This window comes from Mauremys reevesii, linkage group 8 (genome assembly GCF_016161935.1).
Source record: "Mauremys reevesii isolate NIE-2019 linkage group 8, ASM1616193v1, whole genome shotgun sequence".
NCBI classification, from domain to species: Eukaryota; Metazoa; Chordata; order Testudines; family Geoemydidae; genus Mauremys; species Mauremys reevesii.
Window position 1 is genome coordinate 80,285,577 of NC_052630.1, and position 14,781 is coordinate 80,300,357.

The 14,781-nt window shown below is 39.9% G+C and overlaps 1 protein-coding gene across 1 annotated transcript in view; it reads left to right on the forward strand.

The window, feature by feature from the left end:
- COL24A1 (collagen type XXIV alpha 1 chain) overlaps positions 1 to 14,781 on the forward strand; it is a 246,219-nt gene that overhangs the window by 149,117 nt on the left and 82,321 nt on the right. The window contains exons 25-28 of the mRNA XM_039484094.1: positions 5,698 to 5,751; positions 8,403 to 8,456; positions 11,028 to 11,081; positions 11,781 to 11,834. Of these exons, the coding sequence (XP_039340028.1) occupies positions 5,698 to 5,751; positions 8,403 to 8,456; positions 11,028 to 11,081; positions 11,781 to 11,834 (216 nt within the window). The remainder of the gene's footprint in view (positions 1 to 5,697; positions 5,752 to 8,402; positions 8,457 to 11,027; positions 11,082 to 11,780; positions 11,835 to 14,781) is intronic.

A 14,781-nucleotide genomic window follows, 5' to 3' on the forward strand; every position in this document is an offset into this window, starting at 1 on the left:
TGATTGTGGATTTTATCGAACCTATATACGTAAACAGAGCATGTTTTAAAGGCAGAAATCACTGAATTTGTTGTTTTGTCAACAGTATAAATCTATAGTGCAATGATTTTGATAGACTGAAATAAAATAATAAATCATAAAAGAAGTAAGAGCTATCTGGTATGTGTGAATATTTTTGTTCTTGAAAAATAAAAACTTGTTTAAGTGCCAGTTAAAGTTGCTTACTGCTAATTAAACTTGGTTATAGTCCTATGTATGTAGAGATAGCAGTTGCCAACATCTGAATCTTATACACATAAGCTGATTTAATGTGTTACAGACATAACACAGTTGAATATTACTACATTACTAGTAACTTTCATATTTCTGCCATATTTCGCAAGCAGTGTCAGTCCTGGGACCAACATGGCTACAACAACACTGCATATTTCATGATCACTCATATGATGTATTCCAGGTGCCTTTTGCTTCAATCACCATTTTTTTTTAAATGTTCCACTTTTGCTAACCCCATCCTAGTCCAGATCTTCGGGATAGCAAGGAAATTGAGAACATGTTTCCAACGATACTTGTTTTACAATTGCACTGACTCCCTAAAGCAGTTTTCTTCCAGAATTTAATAGTAATCAGAGGTATCCTTTAATGTGTTCAAAACCTGGAACGCACATAGCTGCTGACTGATTGTGGCCCATTTGCATGATTTTCCAGTTGGAAACTCCAGAAATAATTTCTCTTGGAAGAAATATACTGCATTCACAAGAAAGATGATTTACAGGAGTTGTTTTACACCTTACCGAAAAGATACAACAGCCAAAAACTTCCACATGTTTATTAACAAGATCCAAAAAGGGTTACAATCGAGGAAACACATTGAACCATAACTCTCAACCTCCCTAAGCACCAAAGGGTAATTAGGCTGCCAGCTCCCACTGCAAGTCATTGGGATTGGATCCCTAACTCTCATTTGTGCTATTGAAAATCTGCTGCCTCCAAGTACGTAGCTGGGACCACCAGTTCTGTGCATTTTCTTTTTGAAAAAAAAAAAAATTGCAACATCCTCAGAAAACAAGGTGGAACTGAAGGAGTTGAGTCAAGCATTTACTGATCTTTACAGAAGCAAAAGGCATCAATATGCCAATACATAGCTGGGACTGCCAATATGTGTAGCAAAGGGACAACATTCATGTTTGCCATGTCTACATGCTGTTAGGTAATTTCCTCACTGCTATAAAAATACATTAACCAAAATACATTTGGATCTGTTATTATTTGTTGTTCTATTTAGTAAAATACTGAATATACATTAATTTTTTTCACTTAATCAAATAGCTCAAAATTGGGATCGTGAATGTGCTTTCCTTTCCCAAGGCATTCATAGCTTCTCTCTACTGGCTGCTTCTTTTCTTTTCCTATTGCTCCCTTTGTTGTTTCTTCCACCCTCTCTACAGCTTTCCTGTCCCAGGGGGAAGGCACCCGTGCTCATTACTACTGCTTGGAAGTAACTGGCTGCAGTCACTAACCAACCTTGAGTGTGGGCACTTTCAGTTTTCCACCTAACCATGGAGTGTCCTGTAAAATTAAAAGTACCTGAAAGATCTCTTCTAACTCCCATTACAGGGAACGGTAACTCTTTCAAATGAACACAGCGCTACATAGCTTCTAGCTATGATTCTATTAGGTGTTCTCAGAATAAAATAAATGCACTCAACAGGAATAAAGATTATTCTTACCTGTAATACAAACAGGGCCAGATCCTCAGCTGGACTAAACCATCCTAGCTCCATTTTGTTTAAATCCCTGAAGCTGTGACAGTTTACACCAGCTGAGGACTTGCCCCTGAGATCATTACTGTGTTCTTTTCACAATTCATTCCCTACTCTCAGTCCAGGCTGTAAATGTAATGTTCAGAATACAAATCCCAGAGCCGCTAAACTGCCTCAAAGCATTAAAAAAAACAGGAGTACTTGTGGCACCTTAAAGACTAACAAATTTATTTTAGCATGAGCTTTCGTGAGCTAAAGCTCACTTCTTCGGATGCATAGAATGGAACATACAGACAGGAGATATTTATACATACAGAGAACATGAAAAGGTGGAAGTATGCATACCAACAGGCAGAGTCTAATCAATTGAGATGAGCTATCGTTAGCAGGAGGAAAAAAAACTTTTTGAAGTGATAATTAAGATGGCCCATAGAAGGTGTGAGGAGAACTTAACATAGGGAAATAGATTCAATTGGTGTAATGACCCAACCATTCCCAGTCTTTGTTTAACCCACAGTTAATAGTATCTAGTTTGCATATTAATTCAAGTTCAGCAGTTTCTCTTTGAAGTCTGTTTTTGAAGCTTTTTTGTTGCAAAATTGCCACCTTCAAGTCTGTCACTGAGTGGTTAGAGAGGTTGAAGTGTTCTCCCACTGGTTTTTGAATGTTATGATTCCTGATGTCAGATTTGTGTCCATTTATTCTTTTGCGTAGAGACTGTCCGGTTTCAAAGAGAAACTGCTGAACTTGAATTAATATGCAAACTAGATACTATTAACTGTGGTCTAAACAAAGACTGGGAATGGTTGGGTCATTACACCAATTGAATCTATTTCCCTATGTTAAGTTCTCCTCACATCTCCTATGGGCCATCTTAATTATCACTTCAAAAAGTTTTTTTTCCTCCTGCTAACGATAGCTCATCTCAATTGATTAGACTCTGCCTGTTGGTATGCATACTTCCACCTTTTCATGTTCTCTGTATGTATAAATATCTCCTGTCTGTGTGTTCCATTCTATGCATCCGAAGAAGTGAGCTTTAGCTCACGAAAGCTCATGCTAAAATAAATTTGTTAGTCTTTAAGGTGCCACAAGTACTCCTGTTTTTTTTGCGGATACAGACTAACACGGCTGCTACTCTGAAACCTGTCAAAGCATTAAGACTTCCTTAAACAAATTGGTTGTAGGTGTAATTAGTTTGTTGTTTTTTAGTCTATATCACAATTAAGAACTATAAGACTTGGCCAGATTGTGAAGCTTTGACTTCCATTGATGGGGAGTTACTCATATGAAAAATCCCACTGATTTTAATGGTCAGACGGAGTTTATATGTCTGGGGTGAACTCACTCAGTTCAGTGGCAAAGCTCCCATTAATTTCAATGGAGCCAGAATTTCCCACCTGGTATATAAACTGCTGTTACTATGTACAGACTGATAAACATATCCATTTTAACAAGATGTCTTGATGACAGGGTTTGGTGTTCTCCTTTATGTGTTCCTATTGGTATGAAAGAATGGTTTAAAATGAACATAAAAAGAAGATATTTTCAGTTGTTCAATATAAAGAACTGCCTTTTCCTCTGTACTTAGACTCTCATTTCTTTACATAGTGCCTCGTTTTCAAAGTCTCCTTCTACCCTAGAATCTGGAGGCAGTTCAAATTGAAGGACTATGTCTCCAGGATGGTAGATTTCTGAGGTGGTGTTAGTAAAAGTAAAACAATGTGTGGGCTATATAGGGAAGGCATATGCAGTAGGATTAATGATTACAGGTCTATTCAAATGAGAGAATGTAATTATGTTAAGAATTACAGAAAGGACATTTTCTTCCATTGGAGAAGTTTTCATTTTTTCCTAGGCAAATTTTACAAGCCTTTTATGGAAGGTATTTTTCAAACACTGTCAATAGACTGCTTTAAACTCTGCACTGGACAGATATGTCTGCTTACCCCTATGCCTTTCTCCCTCCATTTGTTAAGTAAGACTCCATTTTCTTTAAAAAGAAAAAAAAATAAAGAGTTCAGAAGGAGCCCAAAAGCTTTAACAACAGACTCAAGAGCAGAAATGTCAATCATTCAAGTCTTTTGAAGCTAGGAGGATATTATGTAATTTTCAATTACATATCCATTTTAGAGAGATTCGGGAAAAAGCAGCGTAACGGCACTGAACAATATATATATGTATAAAATTCAAAAATAAATAATCATGTGAGTGGCACCATTTAGCCATATGGTTTCAGATACTGTAGCTGCTTAGCTTCTATTATCTCTTTTGACATCTGTCTATCTGCCTGTATATGTACCTTTTCCCCTCAATCAGACTACAGAAAACCAGCACCTGCTAAATTAGATGAGCAAAAAGAAAAAAAAGCTAAGGCTGCGCGCCACTATTAATACCCAATGGGAAATATCAGGATAGTAATCAAAGAGTTGTCCTGTTTTACTGCATGTTGGGAAACAGGCCTCGCTCTAAATTTCTTTGTTTTCTGCATTTAGGCCTCAATTCAGCAAAGGTACTTAGGGACCAGCCTAACGGTAGGCATTTGAAGTGAATTGGGCTACACGCAGGCTTACTTAAAGTTAAGCACATCGTTAAGTACCTTACTGAATCAGGGCCTGGTGTTACAATGATGCTAAATGCTACAAAGATGGAGGTGTTTTATTTATTTAATTGTTCATTTATTTTGAATGTTGTGGTGGCGGTGTGTTACATGGTCTGGGGTTGAGATTTTTGACAAGTACTCAGCATTGGTCTAACTCTGCGCCTGTTGAGTGTTACCATTGGCTTCAATGGGAGCAGACCGAGGCCACTGAGAATGGATTAGTTCCAAAAGGACATATATTTTATTAGTGGAACACACCTGCTTAGAACCCCTCCATATAAATCTTTTGTTATAGCCAGTACAATGCTGGTGGAAATTAGTAGGAGAGAGTCATAAGAGAGCTATTTTCTTAAGAAAAGATCTGATCCTGTGTCTTACTCAGCCAAAACTCCCCGTGACTTCAATGGGTGTTCCATTCCTAGAAAGCTAAGGAGAAAATAAGGATTACCCCCATCCAGTAGTATTTTTGTTTTGCCCGGGTTTGACTCACTCAGACTGGGCTCCAGTGACATTGAGGATATTCTTTGATGAATTTATACTTTCCTAGAAATTTGTGGCTAGGACTAAAGCACTAGGAAAGCAATTAAAAATTAGCACTGCTAGTTATATGTTGATAGGGCACCTGGCACAATGAGACCCAGCCTAGTAGTGGCATTTAGGTGCTACTGTAACGCCAACAGACCCTGGTTGTCGGTGGGCAGGATCAAACCTGGGAGCTCTGGAGCTAAATGCATGAGCCTCTACTGCATGAGCTAAAACCCATATGGCTGTAGAGCAGACTCATTAATCTCTCTCTAAGTGGTCTTGGTGCCACTGAATGGGACAGAACACCACACCCAGGAGGTGTGTGGCTTACACTACCACAACTCAAAAGTTAAATAATAATTAAATAATATTTCCCCTTCTTCCAACATCCCTTGATTGCATCTGGATCTGAGTACAGGGGGTGCCTCCCACAGGCCAGAGTCTAGCCCCAACTGCAAACTGTCAGCAGAAGCTACTACCAGAGATGTCTGCTCAGCAGGGAAAACGGTATATTAGGAAAAGCTCTGTAATGCTTTGGCGAGACTGCCAGGAGGGGGAAGGTTAGGAATTAGTATCAGTTATCTGCCCCTGAAGTCCTATAGGCTGGGCTGTACAACACTTACTCACATGGATGAACTCTGACTCACACAAACAGTCCTTTCCAAACCACCGGGTCTGCTCTTGTGAGTAGGTGGCTCACCAGGGTGAAAAATGGCTCCACAATCTGCCCTTTGTTTGTTGGCAGATGCAAAAACATGAAGCAGCACGGGCATCATACAAATAAAATCCGTTTGTTTTTTCATGTAGGGACCCATTGGTTTACCTGGAGAAATTGGACCCGCTGGAATACCTGGTGAAAAGGTAACTTCTAACCCCTCAGTCTGAACAGCAGTATAAATCGCTTATAGAAACCATACGTTGATGATAGATTATTTAGTGATCACCGTGACATAACTAATATGTCAGTGTGCGCATTTTAACACTTAGGGATGTAATCAAATGCAGCACAAATCCAATACCAGTGACCGGCACGTGATACGTTTGAATATATTTATAATGAAATTGGAGCTTGTGAATTTACTGGAGTGGGCAGAGATATTGTTCGTGCCTGAGTGGTTGCCTTCCTATGCATTTCATTGGGTTCAGTCTGAGAATGTGACATGACCAGTATTTGTTTCAATTGGGTGGCCATTTTTCACTTCACTGTGGAGAGAGAGATAAAAGCAGAACACTATTATTTAGCAATAAGCATTACTAACATTTCTGTGCCAGTTTTTAAATGAAGCTAAGTCAATAAATGAACGTAGTTACAATTTCCTCTCCTGTATGGCACCCAGATGTGTTTGTGAATCTAATCTTTGGCAGTGTTAATATTACTAGCATAATGTAAGTCTAAGACTATTAGACAAGTTCTACTTTAACAAAAAGATAAAAACAGGAAGCTACTACCTAACTGAATGTCAGTTTCAATTACAATAAACACATAATTATTTCTCAGAATGATCTAGCACCATTCAACCCCTGCAGGGTTGAATTAGTTCACCTACTTTGGTGTCTGGAATTCAAAAGTATGCTATTGACAAAATCTTACTCTATGAATTTATTATAACTTCCATGAAAATATGGTGATATTTTTACTGTTGGTTTATATTACAAGGAAAAGGAAATACATGAAATGAAAGCACTGGTTGTCAAATCTTAAATCTGATAAGGCTTTAATCATAACTGCATGCCTAGAATACAGTATTGAAGGAGATCTTGTCATTTTGTTTGCTCTTCATGCACTTACAAAGTTACTTCAGTTGCTGGTTTAAAATCAGGGCCACCCGGGGGGGAGGAGGGGGGGCGCAAGTGCGGCAATTTGCCCCAGGCCCAACAGGGGCCCCCATGAGAGTTTTTCGGGGCCCCTGGAGCAGGGTCCTTCACTCACTCCAGGGGCCCTGGAAAACTCTTGCAGGGCCCGGGCCCCCGGAGCTTCTTCCACTCCGGGTCTTCAGCAGCAATTCGGCGGCGGGGGGTCCTTCCGCCTCGGGACCCGCCGCTGAAGTGCCCTGAAGACCTGCGGGGGGGGGGTCCTTCCGCCCCGGGACCCGCTGCCGAAGTGCCGGGTCTTCGGCGGCAATTTGGCGGTGGGGGCCTTCCGCCACCGAAGACCCCAAGCCCCCTGAATCATCTGGGCGGCCCTGTCTAAAATAGGAGAGGAAATGTAGCAAATCTGCCAGCAAATGGACGCAAACTGCTTATGACAGAGTGACAGTTTCCATGACTACACTGCATACTTGTCTCTTCATGATTAGTGGTGAGCTGTAATGCGATGTACCAGGCGCCTCTCTGTAACATAAAGGAATCATTTGTTATTTTTAAGAGCTGTATTTTAGCAGCCAATATTAATCCTCAGCCAGGCCTAGTAGCTGGGCCGGATGTTATTAGGATAGAAGAGGAGTAAGGATATAAGAGGTGAGGAAAACCCTCCTCCTCCTCTAGCCAGGGATAACTCATGGATGCATAAAGAATGTAGGTAGCGATGAATGTGACGCACCCCCATGCAAGGCACGTGTCTGCTGTTGGTGGTTTGCGTAGCCCAGTTCACTTTCTGAATCTCTTTCCTGTAAGCCTCCTAGTAAAATGGAAGGGAAAGAGTAACTTGTAGTTTGATTTTATTTTCAAAATGAAAAACTGGGACACTGTGATTGCATTTGGGGGATCACAGGAAGGTGTTGTGCTGGGGAAATAAGAGAGGTTGGTGGGGAAGTTGGGGGGGAGAAGTGCCCTCTCCCACTTCCCTTTGAGGAAATGGGACACTTTATAGTAAAGGGTACAGTGGGAGAAAACCATATTTATTCCTCTATTGCCCATTCGCTGTTGTCTCCTAATCTCAACCTCTCCCCTTCTATCTCCCCACTACTGACTTGTCCCACTTTTGTACACCTGTTCACCTACTTCCCCATTCATCAGTTGACTTCATTTCCACCTGAACTCAAACCCGCCCACACATCATCCTCTGAGCTCAGAAAGTTCCTAGGCCGCCTCCTCTTCCTCCAGCCAAACCCCCACATGGTCAGAAACACCTCACACGTGCATGCGTGTGAATGCACATGTCTCCCTCCAGGCTGAGAACCCCTTTTCTTTCTCTAGAGCTCAGAATCACTCTCCTTAGTTCAGAGGATCACACACACAACCCTTCAGGTTCATGAAACCAACTTGCAGGCTCTGAACTTTTTACCTACCTAATATCCACCATGAGCAGCAGGCTCAGAAGTTTAAACCCTCCCCTTCCTACTTGGTGCTAAATCCAAAACAATAGGAGTAGTAGCAGTAAGGAGCATGTACCTGTGCTTTGAAATAGCCCCACAGAAGCCTCATCTCTACTTCTGCCCTCCTCTAACTGCAGCTCATGTGCTACAGGGACTCCGGGCCACAGTAAGAAATCCTCACTGGGGAAAGAGAACTGTGCCAGTGAAATAACACACCATAAATTTGTTTCTTCTCTTTTTTTAAATTGTTTGTTAAAGGGAGAGCGGGGCAGTCCAGGACCAGTGGGCCCTCCTGGAGAGAAAGGTGTCATGGTAAGCAGTAAATGAGGTACAAGTCAGCTTTATTTTACTTGCAAAGGAACTGTTCCTTCCCAAAAACCTAATTCATTTTGGCCATGCCAATAGCAAAAAGCCTTACGGAAAAGTAAAGCATTTGCGATATATTATTTCTAGGAAAGTTTCCATTTAGTAGCTTGCTAAGTACTTTGCAGACTGAAACAGCATGCAGTGAATATGAATTACCCCCTTTTTTAAAAATGGCTCTCATCAGATTTATGTGCAGGATTGAAGCCCAGTGAATTAGCAAGCATGACAAAAAAGAAGGAAAAGTAAACTTCATAGTCTGCAGGTTATGTTTGCTGAGAAACTACTTTCTAAGACTTAGGGCTGGATTCACAGGTGTTGAAATGTCTGACTTTTAGATGCTCTGATGCCTTGTAGAATTCACAGCCCTAAGGTAGATGTCCAGGCTTTCTGTACAATGTGTGGGGAGAATTAGGCACCCGAAAAGGGATTCACAGAAGTCAGCAAGCTGAGCAGGGAGCTGTCTTCACTAGCCAACAAGAAATGCCAAGCAGAGGGGGTATTTGAGGGACTTTGAGGCTATGACTACACTACACACATAACTGGCAGCGGCATGTAGTGTACAAGTAGCTACCTTCCTCAGTGAAAAACACACCACATCCACATTGTAGTATGTAGCTACATATGTCAGTGAAAGGCTCTGGCAGAGGGGAGGCAACATTGAAAGGTTCCAGCAGCTCCGCACAGCCAGAGCCTTTCCCCACTGCCAGAGTCTTTCCCTGCAACCGGGAGCTGCTGGAGCCTTTTCCTGGCTGCCAAAGTGGAGAAAAGCTCCAACAGCAGGGAGGCAGTGGAATGCTACAGTGCTAAAAATAGGAGTGTAGGCAGTGAGGCATGGCTCGGGCGAAGGGAGCGCCATTAGGGGCTGTACTTGTTTTCATACTCACCCCCATCCGGCATGTCTTCACTCACCTAAGCTGTGCCTCACCATCTACCCTGCTATTTGTACCAGTGCTAGGGAGCTTACGTGGGGATGTACAACATGCTGATGAAAGAAGTGTGCAGCAAGTCACACCCTGAGAGAGGCACCTATTTCCACTTGGGATTCAGAGCCAGGGATCCTCTCCTGGAGTTGGGGGCCTATACTGAGTCTACTGGTGGTTACATTGTTACATGACGTTTCCCTCTCTCCTTTTAATGTTCTTTTTCTAACAAGACCAAACTCTTGTTGCTCAGAGCAGCATTATTATATTTAATGAGAGCTGCTGTGAGAGGTCATGAGCAGGAGGGAGAGGCAGTCTCTCAGGCAGCTTGGTTCAGTTCCAGGGATGGATCTGAATAGCAAGACCGGGGTGCCTTGAAGCTAGCTCTTTTTATTCAGTAAGGAAGCCAGTGCACAGAGTAGAGCCCTGGGGTGATATGTGGGTGGGCTGATGTATTTTGTAACCATTGTCCTAGCAGGGTGATGCATCTGGTACCAGCTGAAGGTTTTTCAGGGTGTATGGCTTCATTCCTAGATATAGTAAATTGCAGTAGTCAAGCTGGAGATCCCAAACACACAGATCACTAGGCCTGAGACTGATAGGATGTTATGTGTTTTCTGGCCAGCTGCAAATAGAAGGGACATTTTTTTGCAGCAGTTGCTCTTTAGGTGTGTATTAGCAGAGAAGAGTCCAAATGGACCCCTAGGCTCCAGATCAGTTCAGCAGTCTGTAGAAATGAGATGATATTCTTTGACACACTTCCCGCTTCCTACCAACGTTAAATTTGTCTTGACTGGGTTCATCTTCTATCTGCCACTTTACACTCAGGAACAGATCTCAGCCAGGAACTGAATAAACAAGGATTTATTAGTATAGGATACAATCCTGTTAACACTTTACTATCAGCCATAGTGCATACTACTGTGAGTAGTCCCACTAAAGTCATGGTAGAAAGTGCTATGCCAGGTGGTAAGTGTTTGCAGTAAATGTAACATGCTATGACATTGTGGACCAGAGCTAGAGTTTGCAATCTTGGGTGGGCCTGCAAAATAATTTTTCCTTGCCAGTCCTGTTCCCACAAAATACCACTGATACTTGTCTACCATGACCACCTGTTCACACCACTACGCACAATCCCGGTTGGAGGATAATGGATGGTAAGCAATTCCTTTGGGTTTGGGACACATCCCAAATTTAAATGACTTCTTTGAAATGTATGTATCCAGTTCTGGATTGTGGCACTGACAAGTTTTTCTGTTTTGGGCTCTGGCAACATGTATCCAGGAGAACTATAATTTTGCTGTGTCTGAGGCAGTCACCAAATCAGAGTTGCCAGACTGGATTATCTTTGGGATGGGATGGAAATCTTTTGCCTGTTTTAGAAATTTGAAAATCTGGTTTTGTTCGTAAAAGCTCTTTTGAGTTGGTGCACATTCAGATCTTGTGACCTTGGAGAGTGGATTGCTTCTTTCAGATACTCTGAAGATGATATAATCAGCTTTTGGGGGGATTATTTTAAATGCCATTACCTGCCAAAATTGCAATTTTGAGTTCAGCAAATTAAGATCAGAATTATTCAATCCCTTTTCTATTTTAGGGCTATTCAGGACCTCCAGGGGGCTTTGGGCCTTTAGGGCCACAAGGGCTGCCTGTAAGTATAGACCAACATTTTGATTTAACATAAAATGCAGTCGGTTTAAAAATCACTCTTTTCTTCTGTTACTGTTTAGGCTATTTGCAGAACTGTCATGAAAATATACCAGCTCAGGCACAAATACTGTTCACCTGCCCTTTACCTATATTTTTTATTTACCCAGAGCAAGTAGACAAGTAGAATTTTTCAAGACTGATTTAAAGTGTAGCCATTTTAATTTTATTTTGCTGATATTTAATTAAAATCCATTAATTGTATGGATGATGTATTTGCTATTAATCAAAAACAAATGGAATCTTCCTGATTTGCTTGTGTTATACTCTCCACCATGGGTCACCAGCAGGGATAGCAAATGAGACTTGTAGCACCCTAAAACATAAGTTTCTACCATTTGAATCAAAGGACCTGGTAGCAGTAGTAGGTTCTTATCATTTACATGAATAGCCACTAGAGAAAGGCACAGTCCACATTATTTCTTACCCAGCACAAGGCCAATACTAAGCATATTTTATTGGACAAGTTGTACTGAAGTAATTTGGTTGATTCTGAGCTTTTAGAAAGAGAGAATGCTTGATTTTTTTCAGTCTATAGTGAACTACTATGAGAATGTATATGTAGTCTATAATATAGATCTCTTGTCACTTCTGGAGGTATTTCTGTACAGGATATTAAATAATGAGTTGATGTAATACTTAGGGTCCTTCAGGGGCAAGAGGACCTCCAGGACCACAGGGATCTAAAGGACGAAGAGTAAGTAGAATTGTTGTTATATTTTACCTAAATAAATGATCAGCACATGACTTAATAGGAATGTAGTTTCTAAATTACCCCCAGTTGCTTCTTTTGAACTCTCTGCTAGGTTATAGAATATTGATCATCAATATCGATTCAAGGCATTTTAACAGAAATATGACACACAACACATGTGCTTCTAGTAAGAAATAAGTCCAAGTTCCAGTTCTGCTCCCATTGAAGTAAGTTTGAGTTTTGCCATTGACTTCAATTGGAAGCAAGATCAGAACCAAAATTATTGCTTGTTTACTTTACCCATCTCTGCTTACAGAAATATATTAATGCAAACCTTCATCCCTGCTGATGGATTGTGTTTCTGTGTTTTACAGACTAAAAATTTTCTTTATCACCATTCTTTCAATGCCTTCTAATACCAGTGAAAGAAAATTATAATTTCTACTGTATAATTTTAGGAGAGGAAAAACAAAGCTATACATGACACCTATCATCATATTCCTGCACCATAAAACTCAGTTTAGACTATTTGCATGTTCCCTGTTTTATCAGCAAAATGTGAAAACTTGTATTTTTTTTCTTGAGCACAGTGAACTGATCCAAAGTCCATTTGAGTCAGTGGCAGTTTTTCCATTGAGTTAAACAGTTTCAAAGAGAGCAATGAAGCTGTAAAATAATGTGATGGTTTGATGCATGATCTATGTGAACTCTTCCTCTTAGAAAGCTAGTTAATTACTTGTTCTTGTTGGCCTGAGCACTCATCACCTTAGATTTAATTTAATGCTTTGAACCAGGGGGCACTTGATGCCTTACAGAACTGGGTCTTTTATGAGATGAAAAGTAGGGTATCATCTTACTTAGAGAACGCTTAAAACAAAGTTTTAATGGTCTCTTTTGCCAAAATTCTTGAATCCTTTTCTGTCAAATACTTTTTTGTAACAGGAACTGGAAACAAAAATAGTCCTTCATATAGTTAAATATCTGTTACATCATTTCCTTCTTTTTAAAAAGACATTTCAATGTATAGTTTTTTGATGAAAATGAAAATGTTCGTATACTTTAATTTACAAATATTATAATGTTGGAGGATTTGTAACTTTTCTTGGATAAAGATAAATACTTAAAAAGCTTACATATATGTCCTAACACTAGGGTCCTATACAGAAGATTAAGTTTAGTAAACTTGTTTTGCATCATAAAAGTATGTGACCTATATATTCTTTTAAATTTTTCTTTCATTATTATTACTGCCTTATACAAGGTTACATAAGATATTTAGAAAAAAGTGTTATTTTATATTTATTTCCCATAGATTTGAAATATGCTTTATATAGTACTAAGAATATATTACTTTTTCATTAGAGAAAGTTAATATCTTGTCTATAATGTTCTTCTCCCTTCAATTATGGTTTCCTCCTTCAAAATAAATCTATTTTAATTTGCTTCGGTTTTGCTAATATAATACATATGAACCATTTGTGAAATACTACATATAAAATGTATGATCTCTGCTAAAAGTTAGGAATTGGTATAATAATAAACCTTATTATGAAGCTGCTTCTAACTGGAAATGCCACGTCAATGTTTTCTTTTCTTTAAGATGAGATATACAGAATAACTTATCCCGGTCTTTTACACTTGAACAAATATGTGAAACCTAGTTGAAACATGTACGCATATCCACTTTTCATCTAAAAATGTCAATATTAGCCCTAAGTGCCTGTGCTAACATTAGATGTTCCTGTATAGTTATTCTACACATAAAATCATGAGATTGTGATGGACTTTCTAAATCTGGTACATTATAGGTCTGATTCTCCTGGTCTAACTCAAATAAACTCCTATTTAAGTGGAAGATTTGTCTGAGTTAGGGTTGCAGGATTAAGAAATTAACCTAAAACTTCAGCTGCTCACAGACAAAAGCATCTTCAAGTCCCACCAAAGAGAATTGCTATAATCCTATGAAAATAGGGTGCTTGAATTCCTACTTCATTAATAACAATGGATTTGGTCTTCTAAAATGTTACTTTGTAGGCGGATTTAAAAGGTTGAAGAAATAAAATGTTACAATTTGGAGATGTATTTGTTGATTTAATAATAATAGTATATCTTTTAACTAAACAATGAATAATCTTTAAAATTCTCCTAAAACACCTAGGAATGTTCAGAACTGGTTAGATAAATCTGCATGTGAAAACAGTCATACGTAGTTTAGCTCAGAAAATCATCAAGTGAACTGTAGGAAGCATCTAATGAGACACGACTTGCAGCAACATGAATGGTATGTAGAGCAACAAACCACAGTGAAAAACAGGCTGCATTCACACTGCAGCATGTAGCTGCACATGTCAGTGAAAGGCTCTGCCAGGGGGAGGCAATGGGGAAAGGCTTGGCAGCAGGGAGTGCTGGAGCCTTTCCCCACTGCCAGAGTCTTTCATGGCGGTGGGAAAAGGCTCCAGCAGTGGGGAGGCAGCAGGACACTGCACTGCTAAAAGTAGCTTCATTAGAACTTGTTACAAAATGATCCCAGTGCTGCAGTCTTTGTTCAGGCTAACCTCCCCATTGAAGCCAATAGGAATTTTGCCTGCATTCTCGACTGCAGGATTGGGCCCAATATGGGATTAATGTATGAAAAATATATAGAGGCCACTTAAAACTGAAGATGTCGCCTTTGGATTCATAAGAAAGCTCAATGGGGACACTGAGCTGTGTGTGGCAGGATTTAAAAGGGCACATACAGCAAGTTGCATGCAAAAATTAAATAAGAGCATATGAAAATTCTCCTTTGTGTATAAATAAAAGAACAGATCACATCTTCACAGCTGGAATTTATAGGAAGTTTTAATAGCAGTGACCAGCTATTGCTGCATTGTTACACAATGAAATGGCTTTATACCATGCACCATTAACCCCTGAGCAGCCATTTAGCATTTAAGACTACCCAGCAATT